Source organism: Trichomycterus rosablanca, chromosome 15 (genome assembly GCF_030014385.1).
Source record: "Trichomycterus rosablanca isolate fTriRos1 chromosome 15, fTriRos1.hap1, whole genome shotgun sequence".
Taxonomy (NCBI): domain Eukaryota; kingdom Metazoa; phylum Chordata; class Actinopteri; order Siluriformes; family Trichomycteridae; genus Trichomycterus; species Trichomycterus rosablanca.
In genome coordinates this window covers 8027570-8044854 of record NC_086002.1, presented here as the reverse complement: position 1 = coordinate 8044854, position 17285 = coordinate 8027570, and the positions used below count along the sequence as shown (strand labels likewise).

Sequence of the window (17285 nt, the reverse complement as noted above, 5' to 3'; positions counted from 1 at the left end):
GTTATTGTATAAAAGCAAGGCACAAATGCACTGACATTAAATAAAAAACAGGCCCTTTAAAGCTGAACAAAGTAACTTATTATACTCCCACATACATGTTTTGTTTTTAAATCATCAGTGAAGATAAACTGATCACAATTTTAAAAGGAACTCAAGGTGTCTATTTAGATTATAAGCTTGTATACCTCATTTACCAACTAAGGAATGTGCCAATTTCTATTGTTTTAAAATTGCCCACAAAGCATGCAGCGATTTCCTATTTTTAAATGATGTTTGATCTGGTATGGTACTACCATTCAAAATATCTTTATACTTTATATTCAAGTATTCTTATATAATGTATATTTTGACATTTGAAAAGCAGGTTTTGTACAGTTAAATCCTGAAGTTAAGGCATTTACACTGATCAGCCATAACATTAAAACCACCTCCTTGTTTCTACACACACTGTCCACAGCTCCACTTACCATATAAAAGCACTTTGTAGTTCTACAATTACTGACTGTAGTCCATCTGTTTCTCTGCTTTGTGGGGGTCCTGACCATTGAAGAACAGGGTGAAAGCAGGTTAAAGAAGTATGTAGAGAAACAGATGGACTACAGTCAGTAATTGTAGAACTACAAAGTGCTCCTATATGGTAAGTGGAGCTGATAAAATGGACAGTGAGTGTAGAAACAAGGAGGTGGTTTTAATGTTATGGCTGATCAGTGTATGTTAAACTCTTAATGGCTACTTGTCCTATACCATATGAAGGCTATACCGATAGATCATCTGGCCTTATTCTACTGCTGCTCCCGCTGCTCTTGCTAAACCTTCTCTTGTCAGTCAGAAATCCGTTGCTAAGCAGCGTAGGTGGCGCACATAAATTATGCGTATCTGTAGGTTCCTGTGAGTAGCTCATCTTAAGATAATCTTCTTGACCAAGATTGTCATCGTCGCAGTGGTGCTCTGTTATCATGTTGGCAGAGTTCTGCTGGTGTGCCAGTGTGTTGTTGAATGGAGTGCAGCTTGAATGTGTATGTAAGGTGTGTTGGGGTGGCGACGATTTCGCCAGGCACTCATTGAAGTCAGGAGGCGGGGTACGGGCTTGGTTTGGTGTAGAAGGTTCTGGAGAAACAGAATAAATTGCCACGGTTGTGCTGGATCTTTGGTACCTTTTGGCCCAGTACTTTTTGGCCCATCTTTTGCACTGCTTCCACGCTAAGTGGTAGAGCTCAACAATGCTTAAAAACAAAGAGACCGCTGACACCACCAGCATGAAGACGATGAAGACGTTCTTTTCGGTGGGCCGTGAGATGTAGCAGTTGACCGGGTGCGGACATGGCTGGCCCTTGCACATGTACAGTGCATCAAGGAAGATTCCATAGATGACATACTGAACTACAATAAAAAGAACCTCCATAAAGGTGCGAATGACAATGCTTAGCACATAGGTCTGTAAGAGTGCCCCTCGCAGACGCACCCTTACCTGTCCACCTTCATCATTTCCACAATCTCTTTCTTCTTCTGGGTACTTTTCTGAACCACCACCTCCTCCTCCGCCTTCGTCTTCCCGGCTCTTCCGTTCCTTCTTCTTCCTCTTCTCTTCCCTGCGGACAGTGTGCATAGCATGACCCATGTAAATGAGAGACGGCGTGGAGACAAAGACGATCTGCAGCACCCAGTAGCGAATATGGGCAATGGGAAAGGCACGGTCGTAACAGACGTTCTGACATCCTGGCTGCTCTGTGTCGCATGTAAAGTCCTCTTGCTCGTCGCCCCAGGAGGACTCCGCTGCCGTGCCCAACACTAGGATTCGGAAGATGAAGAGGATGGTAAGCCACACCTTGCCAACTGACGTTGAGTGCTCCTGCACCTCTTCCAGAAAGTTCCCGAGCAAACTCCAGTCGGCCATAAGCAGTTGGGGGAAATTTGCTAGAGGAATAAAGAGAGGAAATCAGATTATATCTTAAACTTTATTGGGCAGTACAGTACAACATTGCAAGAGAAAGATCTGAACTCTTTGTCCATTTTATGTTTACTGACGAAAACCTGCCCCATTTTTTGAAAGACACAATTTCTGAGCCTACACTACCTGGTATAACTATAGAAACAGACAAATACAGTGACATGAAAAGTATTTGCCCCTTCTTTATTCCTTCTATTTGTTTCATGTTGATGACATAAACTGATCAGGCTGTCTATTTTATCAGCTCCACTTACTATATAGAAGCACTTTGTAGTTCTACAATTACTGACTGTAGTCCATCTGTTTCTCTACATACCTTTTTAGTCTGCTTTCACCTTGTTCTTCAATGGTCAGGACCCCCACAGGACCCCCACAGGACCACCACAGAGTAGGTATTATTTGGGTGGTGAATCATTCTCAGCACTGCAGCTACACTGACATGGTGGTGGTGTGTTAGTGTGTGTTGTGCTGGTATGAGTGGATAAGACACAGCTGCACTTATGGAGGTTTTAAACACCTCACTGTCACTGCTGGACTGAAAATAGTCCACCAACCAAAAACATCCAGCCAACAGCGCCCCGTGGGCAGCGTCCTGTGACCACTGATGAAGGTCTAGAAGATGACCAACTCAAACAGCAGCAATAGATGAGTGATCGTCTCTGACTTTACATCTACAAGGTGGACCAACTAGGTAGGAGTTTCTAATAAAGTGGACAGTGAGTGGACACGGTATTTAAAAACTTCAGCAGCGCTGCTGTGTCTGATCCACTCATACCAGCACAACACACACTAACACTAACACACCACCACCATGTCAGTGTCACTGTAGTGCTGAGAATGATCCACCATCTAAATAATATCTGCTCTGTGGTGGTCCTGTGGGGATCCTGACCATTGAAGAACAGGATGAAAGTAGGCTAAAAAAGTATGTACTGAAATAGATGGACTACAGTCTTCTTATACTAAAGTGGAGGTGGTCATAATGTTATGCCTATTGGTGTATAAATTGGTGTATATTTGCACTCTTATTTAGTGTCTAACTCAGTGTTGGTATTAATGGAATAAGCTCTAATGATTCTGTGTCTGTGCCTGTCTGGGTGTGCAGTACCACTACACTTGAGGACAAACATTTCCCATACACCCACATGCCTTAAGACTGTGGAAAAATGGGTTGATGGTTGTAAGGAAGTCCTAAAAATAAACGGAGTCAAAAATATTATATGGCTTATCTTCCCCTGTCTTGGGAAAGGTTATCTGTATTTGTATTTTGTTTATGTACGTGACATTATTTAATGCCCCCTTTCTCACATGCACATTTACCTGGGTGTTAGCCAGCAATTTACTGAATAGGTGTTACTTTTAAAAACACCTTGGAGTATAAGGACAGGTAAACTGACACAGCAATTTACTGTCTCAAGATCTATTAAATGTCCTCATGTGTGAACAAAAGCCAGGAGAGAGAAATAATGACACAATTAAGGTGTATTTAGGTTATCTTTAGATTCAACTGTGCTAACAGTAATAACACCTGGGTGTAGTCTGATGAAACCCAACCACAAGTACATTTCAGTAATTTGTTGATTAGGTAACTAAATGGGCAATTTTTTACATATTTGATTCTAATGGGTTAGCAATGATTCTTTATTATATGCATGCCACTTATGCTCTCTTAGTGGACAGTTTGAGGCTACTGTCTCAGTCCTCAAGGGATTTTGTGGGAACAGTCTGGGTAGAATACTCTCAGACCCATAGCATTCCACATGTTAACAGTGATCTATAAAAATAGCTGTTTTTCCCCTGTCGTTACAACCTGCTATAAAGCTTTTTGTTTACTGAAACTTTTCTTTAAGAGAACTACAAACCCAATTCCAAAAAAGTTGGAACAGAAGGAAAAATGCAAATTAAACAGAGAGTATTGGCTTGCAAATGCTTTTAAAACATACATAATGGTTTTGTTGTTTATTAGTTTATTGTTTATTAACACTTTTGGTTACATTCATGACAGGAACGGTAGTTACTCATTACACAAGGTTCATCAGTTCACACAAGGTTATATCGAACACAGTCATAGACAATGAAGTATCTCCAATTTACCTCACTTGCATGTCTTCGGACTGTGAGAGGAAACCGGAGCACCCGGAGTAAACCCACGCAGACACGGGGGAAACATGCAAACTTTGCAAGGAAAGGACCCTGACCACCCCACCTGGAGATCGAACCCAGGACCTTCTTGCTGTGAGGAGAGGTGAGGTGCTACCCACCTAGCCACCGTGCCATCCCACATAATGTTTAACCAGTATTACATTTTAAAACTTAGTTTTTGTATATATACACACAATCCAAACTGGATGCCTGCAACACAAAAGCTGGGACAGGGGCATATTTACCAGTGTCACAACACCTTTTATATTACCAATAAAATCCCTCCTGAACTAAGAACATTTCCAGGACAGTCTATCTAGCACCTGCTCTTAACATAAAGTCATGCTGTTGTAGCTTGTGCAGTATGTGATTTGGCATTGTCCTGCTTAAATAAGCAGCATATTTAAGGGTTTTAAATATCCTTTGTTGGACTTATTAAATGATATGTAAAAATATAACAAAACAGAAAATAGTTGGCAACTTCTCAGTTGATGCTCTTGTAAAAGTTCATTCACTAAAATGCATTGTTTAATCCAGCAGTTAGTCAGACAGGACTTCACTGGAAACACTTTAGCTTCCAGTGAAATAATGGAATTTGTTAAATGGTCATACTTACTGTTTAATACCAGAACAAAAAAGAACAAAACAACTCAAACCCTGCACCTTTTGTGTGACTGTCTCTATTTTCTATCTATTTCCTATTAAAAGTATTAGGACATTTAATAAGTATCTTAAGCTGCAGCTCTGGCAATAAGCGTGGAACCCTCAACAGGGTAGACTGAGGTCACAGAGGCCAAACCTGAGCTCCTGTTCCTGAGGTATGTGCCACCAAGTTACCATTCTGCTCCCTCTTACTAAGGAAGCAATCTCAAACAATATAATTTCCCTCTTACAGAGTACTTGAAAGGAAGCTTATGTTTTAGGGACGCCGAGGCCAAAAAGGGCAACATTTAGCACTTACAAACAAAGAGCCCATGTAAATGTCAGCCATCTGTTAAATAAATAGCTGTTCTACAATGTAGTCGACTCATAGAACATGTGAACAATGTAGTAATTCTTCACCCATGAAAGGCAAGCTAAGATATCAATCACTTACAGCAACTTTTCCAGTATTGTTCTCACTCAGTGACTCAGTGACAGCTACAAATAAAGTTTGTACTTTCCGTGTCCATTAAAAACACTGATTAATCATTTACTGAAAAAGCTATATGTACCCTTTATTACCAGTAACAGCAGTGAAAAGAACTTTTCTTGCTATTTCTTGCATGAAGAGCCTTTCTCTTACAAGTTACAAGTCTGTAACTGGGCGGCACAATGACTCGGTGGGTAGCACTGTTAACTCACAGCAAAAAGGTCCTGAGTTTGATTAACAGGTGGAGTTTATTCTGTGTGGAATTTGCATGTTCTGCTAGTGTCTGTGTGAGTTTTTTTCGGGGGCTCCGGTTTCCAAAGACAAGCAGTCAGGTTAATTGGTGTGTGTGTGTGCCCTGTGATGGGAGTGTCAATCAGTTCAGGGTATATCCTACCCTTTGTCCAGTGAATCAGACCAACCGTGACCCTGTATAGTATATAGCAATGTTAAAACTGACCATTCCGAAACAATTGTTTTTCAGTTCTCTTGGCACAGTTTATTGTTCCCTTAATAATGACAATAATAAAGCAGCCCCAAACTGTGGTGCTATCTTCACTATGCTTCACAGAGTATTTTTAATATACCCTCTCCTATAGAGACAGTAGAAACATTACTGTTTTTTTAATTTGTTAAGAATTTGTCTTGTTCATGATGAACACCATTTCTTTTATTATTATTATTATTATATTTTATGCATTTTCTCCCATTTTAGTGTAGTCAGTTTGTGTTCTGCTGCTGGGGATACCTGATTTTTTGCTGTTAAGATGGGTATATTGCATCTTACAAAAGTGTGTGTGTGTGTGTGTGTGTGTGTGTGTGTTGTATATTATTTTATATTTGGAATATCTGAATTTTGAAAAGGTTCTTAGCCCAGAGGTTTACATAATACTTACCGGTCTAAACTAGGCAAATACAGTATCAGTGTATAATAAAAAATTTATGATTTTTTAAGAATCAGTTTTGTAGTTAAAACACATGACAGAAATGTAATGACATTTTTCTTAATGAATGAATAGAAAACTTTTGTGACCTGAAGAGAGGAAAAGGGCGCACTGCACACCCATCCCCTCTACTTGTTTACCTTTTGAGAGAAGAACAATGCTCTTTTTGCAGTAGGGGAATGTGTAGATAGGAATGGGGACTGCAACTGGTTCGTAAATGCAGTGCAGAGACCAGTCACTTCCGTTTTGTGTTTGAACTTGGAAGCAGTAACAACCTAAAAGCCAACCATACATTAGTGAGGGATTTGTATATCATGGAAGTCTGATTTCTTGATGATTTCTGCAACTGTTCTTTTTCTGTGACTCAATAATGTTCAATTTTGAAAATCATCACACTGAAAATTATCAGTGTGTGTGTCTGCCCTGTGATGGACTGCCAACCTGTCCAGGGTATTTTCTCTCCTGAACAGGATAAAACGGTGGTAAAACAATACGAAGTAAATAAAATTTTATTGTGAACTGGTAAACTGAGTAATCAAGATTTTTCACAAGTAAAAATTTAATAACAGCAATCAGTAAGAGGGCAACTGATTTTTCACTCCTCTGTTTAGATATAAATTGAGTCTCAGCTAGGTCAATGTTTATAAATACATGCTATAAAGTAAAGTTTGTTGTGTCTACATTACATGACTGAAAGATCTTTTTTTTTCAATGTGTAGGAACTTCTGCTAATCTTGTAACTTAAAGTCCTCAAGATAATGCAATATCTGCCCTTTCCTTTCTTAAAAGCAAATTAAAATAGGATCCACATATGCCACATGATGTATGAATTCAAGTTTATAATGTAAAATAGTATTACTTTGTTTCAGTTTATGACTTTGAATGCAAAAATTCCAAAATAATTCTACATAATAAAGTATAAGATTCTGTATTTTAATATATTACCTGTGAACTTTGATCCTGCAGATGGCAAAGCATTAACACTTTAATGGTCTCAGCAAATAAATAAAGTTTATAAAATGATTTCCTTGCATTTCCTAGTTTCTTGGGACTATACCAAAAACAGTTAATATTTTTTACTAGTGCACATAGTATTCTTTTATGAGCCTCGACCAAACAGTTGAGATATAAAGTATTCTGATTCTGATGATTCTGATAATCACAAAAATGATGCAACTTTTCATGGATGATTTTTCAGCTGCTAGCTTTGTGTCATCTACCACTATTGTTGAGTTTAACACGTCAACCAAGAAGTAGATACAGCCCAAACAAGGTGATTTAAATACAGCTTATTTTTACCCGAATATTTAGACTCAAAGTAAGCTCAACCACATGACTGAGCAGACCGTTAAAGGATTAAAAGTGATATGATTCTAACAGCATTTTCTAACATCTTTTTGCCATGTTTTTGGGACGTCCATTCTTTGTTTCAGAAAGACAATACCAAGCCACTTTCTGTCTGCTACATTTTTTATAAATTGCTGCTTAATGACACCTACAATAAAATGAGTCCTTAGTTTTCAAACAACAATAAAAGGTTATTAAGAGAAAAGGTGTCCCAGCTTATGTGGTGCGTGTAGCAGTTATTAAATTAAGACTAAGCATGTATATGTATAAAAAGCTCATTAAGTACAATCCTAATGATTTTGTCTTTGTACTATTTTTAACTGCATACAATTCATAATGAATTAGAAAATCAACGCTCTCTTTTATTCTATTTACATTTTTTCTTACGGTCCCAACTTGGGTTTGTAATTGTACCCAACTATTGTATGTCTATAAATTATTACTGCAACTCTGCTTAAAACCGATTAATATTAAAACGGTTGGATTTAAATAATTGAATGTTTACAAATTTTAGCCTGACATTAAGATACCAATGAAAATGTCAAAGACGAAGTATTAATATTAGTGTTAGTTCTATTTTAAAGTGCACATAAAATGGGTCAGGATACGTTACCTGTCAGCCGCTCTCTCTTTCACCTGATGGACTGATGACTGTCACGTCTGTAAATGTGCAACCTTGGTATTGATGTAAAATTCCTCAAGGCTGTCCCACAGCTTGTCTGTCAGCTGTGTGAATATCTTGATGACTTCTCAATTTAGTAAAGTGAAGTTTGGAGATCAATTTTCAATAACTTCTGGGGATCAGTGTTTTCTGAGCTGTGCAGAAATGTCTTTTTGATGAAGTTGTTCAGCCTTGTTATGTACTTGAGTTGGTACTAGACTGAATGTGTTGGTAATAAGGATGAAGAGTCCTTCGTTTGCTCTGCAAAAGAAAAGAAGTCTTACGATCTTTGGATTAATAGATGAGTTTAATTTTGTGCTGCCCTAGGGAGATACTAGTCCACATATTATTATTAAATCTCTCAAGTTAAAGAGATTATTCTTTCTTCCTTCTGGTTGTCCTCGTTCTCGTCCTGATGTTCTTGATTGCAGTCAGGCTGTTAGATGCTCAATTCTAGTTCTCCTGTTGGCTGAATATGAATCCATCTTGCAAAGAACTTTGCAAAGAACCTTAAGATCTCAGTGTCCTCCACTATTAAGCGGCGGCGTGGGCTCTCAAATATATTGCAGATAGTGATGGATCTCTGTCAAACAGCTGCTTCAGACCATGGTTTAGAGTGCACCATACCCCTCCTTCCCATCCTTCTATTTACCCTCCCACTGTCTCCCCCTCGTATGTATTCTCCTCCTTCTCTTTCCTCTATCAAGTCACAATGCCCCCTGTCTGCCTCCATGGTACTCTATTTTTGTTTAGACGGCTATCTCAAGATCAGAAAGGGAAGTAAAATTTTCATTGGGAAACAATGGGAATTCAACCTAGGCATTTAAGTCCCCTGATAGTTATTGTTAGTATAAGCTTACTCTAGTTGTACAGCTTGGTGATTTGAACATACATCTTAACAATTCACGCTGCCATTATGTGGTTAAACAATTATTCAGTACTACAATTTATGGGAAAAATCATTAAACAATTCCATTGTTTTTATTAAGCTATTTTAAACACACCAATTGCTAGCAGGTGCATGAAAACAAGTAAACAATCAAGCAGTCTCCATGGATAAGCATTGGTAGAAGAATGGGATTTACAGAAAATCTTAGTGACTATTAATGTGGCAATATATTAGCAAGACACGCGATGTCAAAAAGCGACGCTGTAGTCTAGCGGTACTGGACAAGTACTCAGAAGGTCGCTGGTTCAAGCCCCACCACTGCCAGGTTGCTGCTGTTGGGCCCTTGAGCAAGGCCCTTAACTCTTAATCACTTAGACTGTATACTGTCACAGTCTGAAGTCCTTTTTGTATTTGAATTACCAGGGTTTCACTTTCTGATAGCCAGGTAGAAATGCAGTAAACATACATTTCCAGATACGTTTTTAAAACACCAGCGTACCGATGACTAGCTTTTTTTCTTTTTATATATGCATTTTCTGCAGGCACTGCCAATTGTGCCCGCTAGATGGCTACCAGCCGGCCGGAAGCAGAGCTGAGATTCAAACCGGGTGTTCAGAATCTCAGCACTGTGATGATGACTAGCTTTTTGTTCATGCACAGAACATTAGTAGATGCATCTTCTAAGGTAATTAAGAGGTAGTTAACAAACATTAGTCCTTGAGAATTTCAGTGTTTGGTCATCATCTGACCAGCAAGAGCTTCCAGATTAAAAGTAACTGCTGTTAATGTAATTGTTCAGTGCTAACCACGGCAGGTTTAGTTAAATAGGTTGAAGGAAAAAAGTACTGTCATCTGTCGTTACACTTCCTGTACAACACATGAACTGTTTGTCAAGGGCATCATGGATTGGGATTTTTATAGCTAAGCATCCACAAACAAGCCTGGAATCAGAAAGAGGTTTTGAACAATTGCTGGGGTAAAGCATATCACAATTTTGTTGTGAAATTGCTTTTATTGATTAGGGATGCACAACTTAAGTTTTAGTGATGGTATATACGTAGATATCTGAGAACTTGACAACTGTGGTAATACATTAATACAGGTTTTAAAAAAGTGCTTTGCCAATTTTGGTGTAGAAGAATTTGACCGGCCTGCACAGCACCCCGACCTCAATCACACTTCTGTAAAATTTACAACTTCTAAAACAAGTCTGTTTTGTTTCCTCATTGCTGAAAGGCTCCCAGAAAGGAAAAAGAGTCATTTTCTAAATAATAGTTTCTTTCATAAACTTGGACAGTGAGTTTTCGGTGGTTGGTTTTATGGCCAGCACATGGTAAGACCATTATTTGGCTTTAGGCAGAGGGACTACAGATGCCATGTGACCTAAGTAGCTTAGGGCTGACATTCATGTACTTGAAATATAGCTCACTTTCTGATGTTATTATTCTCATTTATGATGAGAGACATTTATATTACTTTAACCAACAATGACCTACTTTCTGGAAAAAGTTTTATAAGTTGTACATTATGTCATTACTTATTTAGATATTCAAGAGCTGCTTAGACACTTAGGCATGGGTGCATATGGCACGGACCATATGCATAATATCCACTTTACCAAATTGCAGTATAGATCCATGCTCTGTCTATGATACAAAACATTCCGCATTTCCTGAAAAGTTGGGACATCTTGCAAAAGAAACTGTGATTTAATTTAACTGGCAAAAGACTTTCAATGTTTTCACTGACCAATTAAATTGTATTTTGTAACTTTAAGCACATTTTTCAGATGTGCTACAGACATCAAATTTTAAATGTGTTTATATTACAAAAAGAAATTATGTTGATTAGTAAAACAATGGAAATAATACATTGTCGCCACTGTTCTGGGTACAGAAGCTGTTTGGGAAGTGAGGTCTGACCACAGCACTTGTACTTGTCGACAACACTGACTCCAGACGCCTTGTTTATCGTGCTTCTTTAGTCCTGGTCATATGGACAATGATAAAATGCCTTCTACTATATTTCATCCATGTCACAGTGGGTGTGAACAATGTTGGCACAGATATGTGCACAAAACAGGTTTATGTTAGAGGGGCTTTATGTTGATATGTTATAAAAATAAAATTTTGTTTTAGGTGGAAAAAGTTCTTATTGAAACAGTCTGTAGGTATTTTACATTATTATAATGTGTTACTCTCATAGGGTTACTGTATGTTGCAAAGTTTTGGTTCTGGGGTGCCTTTACAGCTGTTACACTCATAAATAAAGACAATATTTGGGAATATATATTCTGTCTCTTTTTTACAGGTGACTTAAATTAACTAAGGGTTGAAATAATAATAATAAATGCATGTTTTTTTTTTTATATTTATAATGTGTGAGTTTATATATTGAATATTTTAATAGTATTCTGGACTTTCTTTTCCCACTATCCACTGTGCATGCAAACACGTGTTGTTCTGAGCTCACTGACTCCATGAACCCATTGACTTTCACTGCCTGTGTTGGTGCATTGTTATTATATACTTATTCCTCTGTTTTTATAAGAGCTAAACCTGTTGCTGTTGTAGAAAGGAAGCTGGATTACTTCTCTTAAAAGTTAAACAAAAGTTGTTTTTTATTTTCCATGCATTTCAGCTAAGTGGACAAAAATAAAAGGTCAACCTCTGGCTGTGTGCTGTGAATTAGTTTCTCTTTGCATGTCGGTTTCACAAGATGTTTTTCTTTATTCTACCTTATCACAGAGGAAATATGATTCATATTAGGCATAACGAATGTTTACAGCTGTGAATTATTGTAATTGCTTGGCTTTGTGACAGTCATTATGTACATTCTGTCATTATGTACATATGTATTATTTCAATTTACTCATCTGGGCAAATTTTACATAACATACTATTGAAACAGAGCAAATGCATTTTACCTTTAATTTTGTTAACATATAAATGATATGAAAGAAATGCTATACAATAAATAAGATATTTGTGCATGGGTTGGTAGGGGGATTTTTTTTCCTTTTAAAGTGTTAAAACAGACACTTAGTCATTTCTTTAAATACACCATATTCTTTAGATTGTTAATTATGAAAATAACTAGGTAAAGACCAGATGATGAGTAAAAATTAAGTGACTAAATTATTGGAAGATTGATGGAAACCAAAATGGATGGAAACCTTCACAAACACAAAGAGAATATGCCAAATTCCTAAGACATTTGATTGGAAGGAGGGTAGGACTACCTGCAATGAGTGTTGTGCTTTCAGCTAACAAGTTACATTTTTGACATTTCCCATACAGCTGTGACAGTATACAGTCTTAGCAAATGAGGATTAAGGGCCTTGCTCAAGGGCCCAACAGTGGCAACCTGGCAGTGGTGGGGCTTGAACCAGCAACCATCTGGTCCAATACCTTAACCGCTAGGCTACAACTGTCCTGTATTGTGTGCCCTAAATTATGTGTGTTGAAGTAAAGAAAACACTGAACTATGTAGCCCAGGTTTTTCCAGGACCTGGACTGAGAAACACTGTACACTTCTGTACTTGCCTAGTTGGTTATACATACCTGGGCCAAATGTACAGTAAGTGGGTCTGTCTCATTTCCATCATGGACATTCATGACACGCGCTGCATCCACAAAGCAACCAGTATTCTGGATGACACAACCCCACCTAATTCTAACTCATTTACCTGTAGCTGTCTGGCAAAAGGTACCAGATCAACCGGGTCATCACTGCCAGACTGAGCAACCAGTCATCCTTTAGCCATTTGGATGGGAGCATTTTCAGTACGCTCTAAGTACCTGTCCCAAGCCTGAACCTAAATGGTTGCTGTGGCGACCCCTTCTGTACATTATACTTATGATTTCTTCAGCATCAACTGGAAATATTTTTGTGTAGTATTTAAATACAGGATTGCTCAACAGTAGTTTATAACTACATAAATGTCTTCACAAGCAGATTTAATGTTAGCCAAAACATGCCTAAGATCTGGTCTTAATCTTACACCAATACAGATGTAATTCATGCCATATGTGTTTTTTATTATTTTATTATTACACTAAAATGCATCTTAAAACGCAAAAACAATTAACAGTGTGTAGCTAAACTGACTAGCTGGAAGAGGTGTCAGCCATGTAGTGTACTTGAGTATAAAGGTTGCAAGGAAACAATTGCTAAGCAAGGACATACGTCTTTGATATTTTTAATTGTTGGCCTCATGCTGTTTTTTTATCAGGTTGATAACTGAGGAAGGGTGTGAAATAAACCGCATAAACAAATCACCGCATCCTATTTTTAAAGAGCTTTCAGGCTACGCAAAATGCTAATCTGTGATAGCAACACCCAGAAGAGACCAAGGCTATCTGTTGACAAAGTACATCCCTGTCACTGGTCCACTGTCACAGAACGGTCTGTATCACATCCCTGACAGAAACTTGGCATACAGAGGAATTTGGAAAGACCCAAATCTTCAAGATTGCTGGACATTAACCAGTGAGCAGCTTCCGTAATTCCAACCCCACAGACAAAATAATGGTCAGAATTTCTCAGAAAAATGGTTTTAAATATTGTCGGCCCTAAACTAAACTTTTTTTTTAAGGGTAACGCATTGTACCCTGTGTATTTGTCTATATCTGTCACCCTGTCATTTGCAATTTTTATTTCCTCCACTTTTTTATTGTTTTATTCTGCTTTCCTGCACTCAACCCAAACAGACAGAGGAAGGCACAAGTCAGTTTCCTGGTAGATTGCAGGGAACAGTTGATTAGTCCCCACAGTTGAGTCCCCACCTTTTTTGTCTTGCGTTTCTGTGGACACCTTAGTTGGAGCATGCTTTGAAACACAGCATTTTAGCTTTAGCAACACAGGTTGTGAGCTAACTAATGTTAGGTGCATTTTTAAAAGTATAGTTCCATTAACATATTAGTAATTTTTTAATGGAAACAAAACCTTACACGATATAATATATTAACTGTGTTTTGATGTACACATGTTTGTAGATTAGAATTAGAAAATTAGAAAGCCAAGGAATTAATAATTTGCCTGTTAGACAAAATTGCCTTGAAAAGTTCAGGTTACCAAGTTTAAGTCTTAGTGTTGCTACCTGCCTGGCTGAGTGCTTGGCAAACAATTAGAACTGTCTGGGGAAATAGTCCACCACTTGTTGGTGTAGTCTGTGGCCCTGCTTGGCCAGCATGGAGGTGGTGCAAGTGGCAAAAGAATTGTAAAAAGGAATTGGAACTTACTAAATTGTGAAGAAAATGAACATTTAAAAACAGTTTAAATCATCAAGCTTTTGCTGGTACTTCTACAGATTCACTTTGTACTCTGTTATTTTATTTTTTTACTTATTAGGTAATTTATTGAAAACAGAACTTTGGTAGAAAAATTGGTATTTTATTCATAAACAGAAGTTTTACAGACCAAAGCTGCAGACCATCCTCTCTTCACTGTGCTCTGTCTAGTACATGGAAGAGATGTAGACTGAATCTGGTAAATCCTTTTTTATTGTAGTTGGTATCTGTGGTATGCACAAACGACAGAAGAGACAGACACCCACACTGGAAACATAAAAAGACTAGGACTGATACAGAGATTAATGGGGATTACTTCAGTAGGGCAGTGAGGAAAATGTACCGTAGTATTCCATCCTATAGGGATGCTCAACCTACAGTATTAGTACCACTGGTGGTACACTAGATGACTTTTGATCAGAAAAAGTGCACATATACTGTTTAATTCAAATATTGTGTAATCTAAAGTATACAAATGACAAATAAAATCATGCCAATTAATCAGACATACACTATATAGCTAAAAGTATGTAGACACCCCTTCTCATTATTGAGTTCACATGTTTCAGACTCGCCCATTGCTTACAAATGTAAAAATATCAAGTGCATGTTCATGAAACCTTCATAGACAAACATTAACAGTGACTTCAAACATAGCAATGCCACCTTTTTAAGGGATTTCTGCCCTTCCTTAAAACTGAAGTTAACTGTCTCCCGCATCTTCATCCTATACAATTTTACCATTGTCAGCTAATTTGTCCCTTATTAGCATAAAAGCTGTGGTGCAACAGTACACAGACAGATTGCGAGACAACTTTGTTAGACGGATGTTTCTCTGCTTAGCTGTGCCTGTGTCTGCTTCACTGACACAATCTGAAATCACGCATCAGTGCATGTGCTCAATAGAGCCAGCACGTTTTATCATGACATCAAGCTTTTGTGTGAAATCCCTGCACCTATTCAGTACTATGGGTTTAGGCCACCAGCACCTACAACTACAACCAGTAGTGCCTATAGAGAGATGCTCAGGGTTAGGCATGGATGGAAGACAACTGAACATATTGGAAAGTTGCACTTGGGTTACTATAAGTGCAAAGCACTGCAAATTACTGGTTTTGAAATTACAGGTTGATATTGAGCTTCAAAGTCTAGGACAATTCTTAAGATATTGTAACCTTAGCCATTTTACATACAGTGTAATAGAATTTTACATTGTTGGTTGTTGAGCTCATTTTTTGGCATTCAATGCTTACCAAAGGGGCAAACTGGGTTTACTCTGGGTGCTCTGGTTTCCTCTCACAGTCCAAAGACATGCAAGTGAGGTGAATTGGAGATACTAAATTGTCCATGACTGTGTTCGATATAACCTTGTGAACTGATGAACCTTGTGTAATGAGTAACTACTGTTTCTGTCATGAATGTAACCAAAGTGTAAAACATGATGTTAAAACCCTAATAAACAAATAATGCTTACCAAAAGGGTAAACTCAGTGTAAAACCATAACGGACAGGGCACCAAATGTAGGGAAACTGAAACTCAAAGATTTAAAATAGACAGACAGATAGATAGATAGAAAGATAGAGACAGACAGACAGACATACAGACAGACAGACAAATAGACAGATGGTAGTACTTTGTCCAGTAATACACTGTTTTTTATAGATTAATATTAAAAAGCACCTGAACTTATCCACTTATCAGCATCCACATGTATCCAGTTTAATACTGTATATCACATGAAATATCTTCTTTATTTTTTAACCTACTGTTTAAAATGATTAATTATACTTCCCGTGTCTATGCTCCTATTAGAACCAAATAATAAAATAATACACATTCTGTGTTTATTAACAAGGCGGAGGAGGGCAAGAAGGCGGAGGAGGGCAAGAAGGACCTGGGTTTGATTCCCCAGCCAGGTGTCCAGGGTCCTTTCTTTGTAAAGTTTGCATGAACTTTCTGTGTCCACATGGGTTTCCTCTAAATGCTCTGGTTTCCTCTAACAAGTCCAAAGACATGCAGGCAGACCAATTGGAGCTACTAAAATTGTCTTAAGTGTGTGTGTGTGTCTGTCTGTCTGTATGTCCTGTGATGGACTGGTGACCTGTCTGGGGAGTTTCCTGCCTTTTGTCCAATAAATCAGACCCACCGTGACCCTGACCAGGATGAAGAAGTGGTAAAATAGGCAATTAAAATATATATATTAATAAATATTCGTTACACTACTAAAACATCTTTCATTTCTAAAAGTGGAGTCAGACATATACCCGTTTGTGTTGATGGTGTCTATTGTTCTATCGGTCACTGATGGTCGCCACCTGAATAAAGGGTGTCTGGCTCCTAGCTTAAATATTGCAGCGAAGTAAAAACCAACCATCAAATTGGATTCATTCACTTCTGCTCAGTGATGCGTCAAGAAGTGGGGGCCTTAGGTGGGAAGTGAATTGCAAAAAAGTTCACTTCATATTGCAGGGCGTCGAGAGAAGGGGGAATACGATCACTTTGGAGCTCTCACTGTGGCAAGTTGCCCATTTGATTCCAATCTATTACTGCTTATATTTGTGCTATTTTAAAGTTATTAACTTGTGTAATTATTTGTACTGTTGGCAGTTTTTGGTGTTCTGATAGTTTTGGGATTTAAACTTTGTCTTTTGCATTAATTGTTAATTTTGGACTTGTAGCTTTTTAAGAATGGGGGATTAATATGTTGTAATAGTTCATATCCATAACATTTTGAAGATGTTTTAAGACTTTCTAAATGTTTAGGGCTTTAAAGAAGTCTTTTATTTGTTAGTTGGCATGATGCATTATTCAAAAACAGTAACGTTCTAGTGCGCCCACCATAGGTTTGATGCAGAGTTAACTTTTTACCCTTATAGGCCTCCAGTGACTCATTATCAGTGTTGTTTTGCGGTTTACAGTGACGATCATTGATC

At 37.9% G+C, this 17285-nt stretch overlaps 1 protein-coding gene across 2 annotated transcripts; it reads right to left on the bottom strand.

Annotated features, from left to right (window-relative positions):
• Positions 1 to 723: 723 nt before the first annotated feature.
• Positions 724 to 8226, bottom strand: gja5b (gap junction protein, alpha 5b). Of its 2 annotated transcripts, none has more exons than XM_063009615.1 (2): positions 8124 to 8226; positions 724 to 1914 (listed from the first exon to the last, which is right to left on the bottom strand). In XM_063009615.1, the coding sequence occupies exon 2, from the start codon at positions 1892 to 1894 to the stop codon at positions 755 to 757; it is 1140 nt and encodes a 379-aa protein (XP_062865685.1). In that variant the 5' UTR covers positions 1895 to 1914; positions 8124 to 8226; the 3' UTR covers positions 724 to 754. The 2 variants fall into 2 exon arrangements, with proteins under 2 accessions (XP_062865685.1, XP_062865687.1); XM_063009617.1 differs by lacking the exon at positions 8124 to 8226 and adding an exon at positions 6304 to 6372.
• Between the last annotated feature and the right edge of the window lie 9059 nt (positions 8227 to 17285).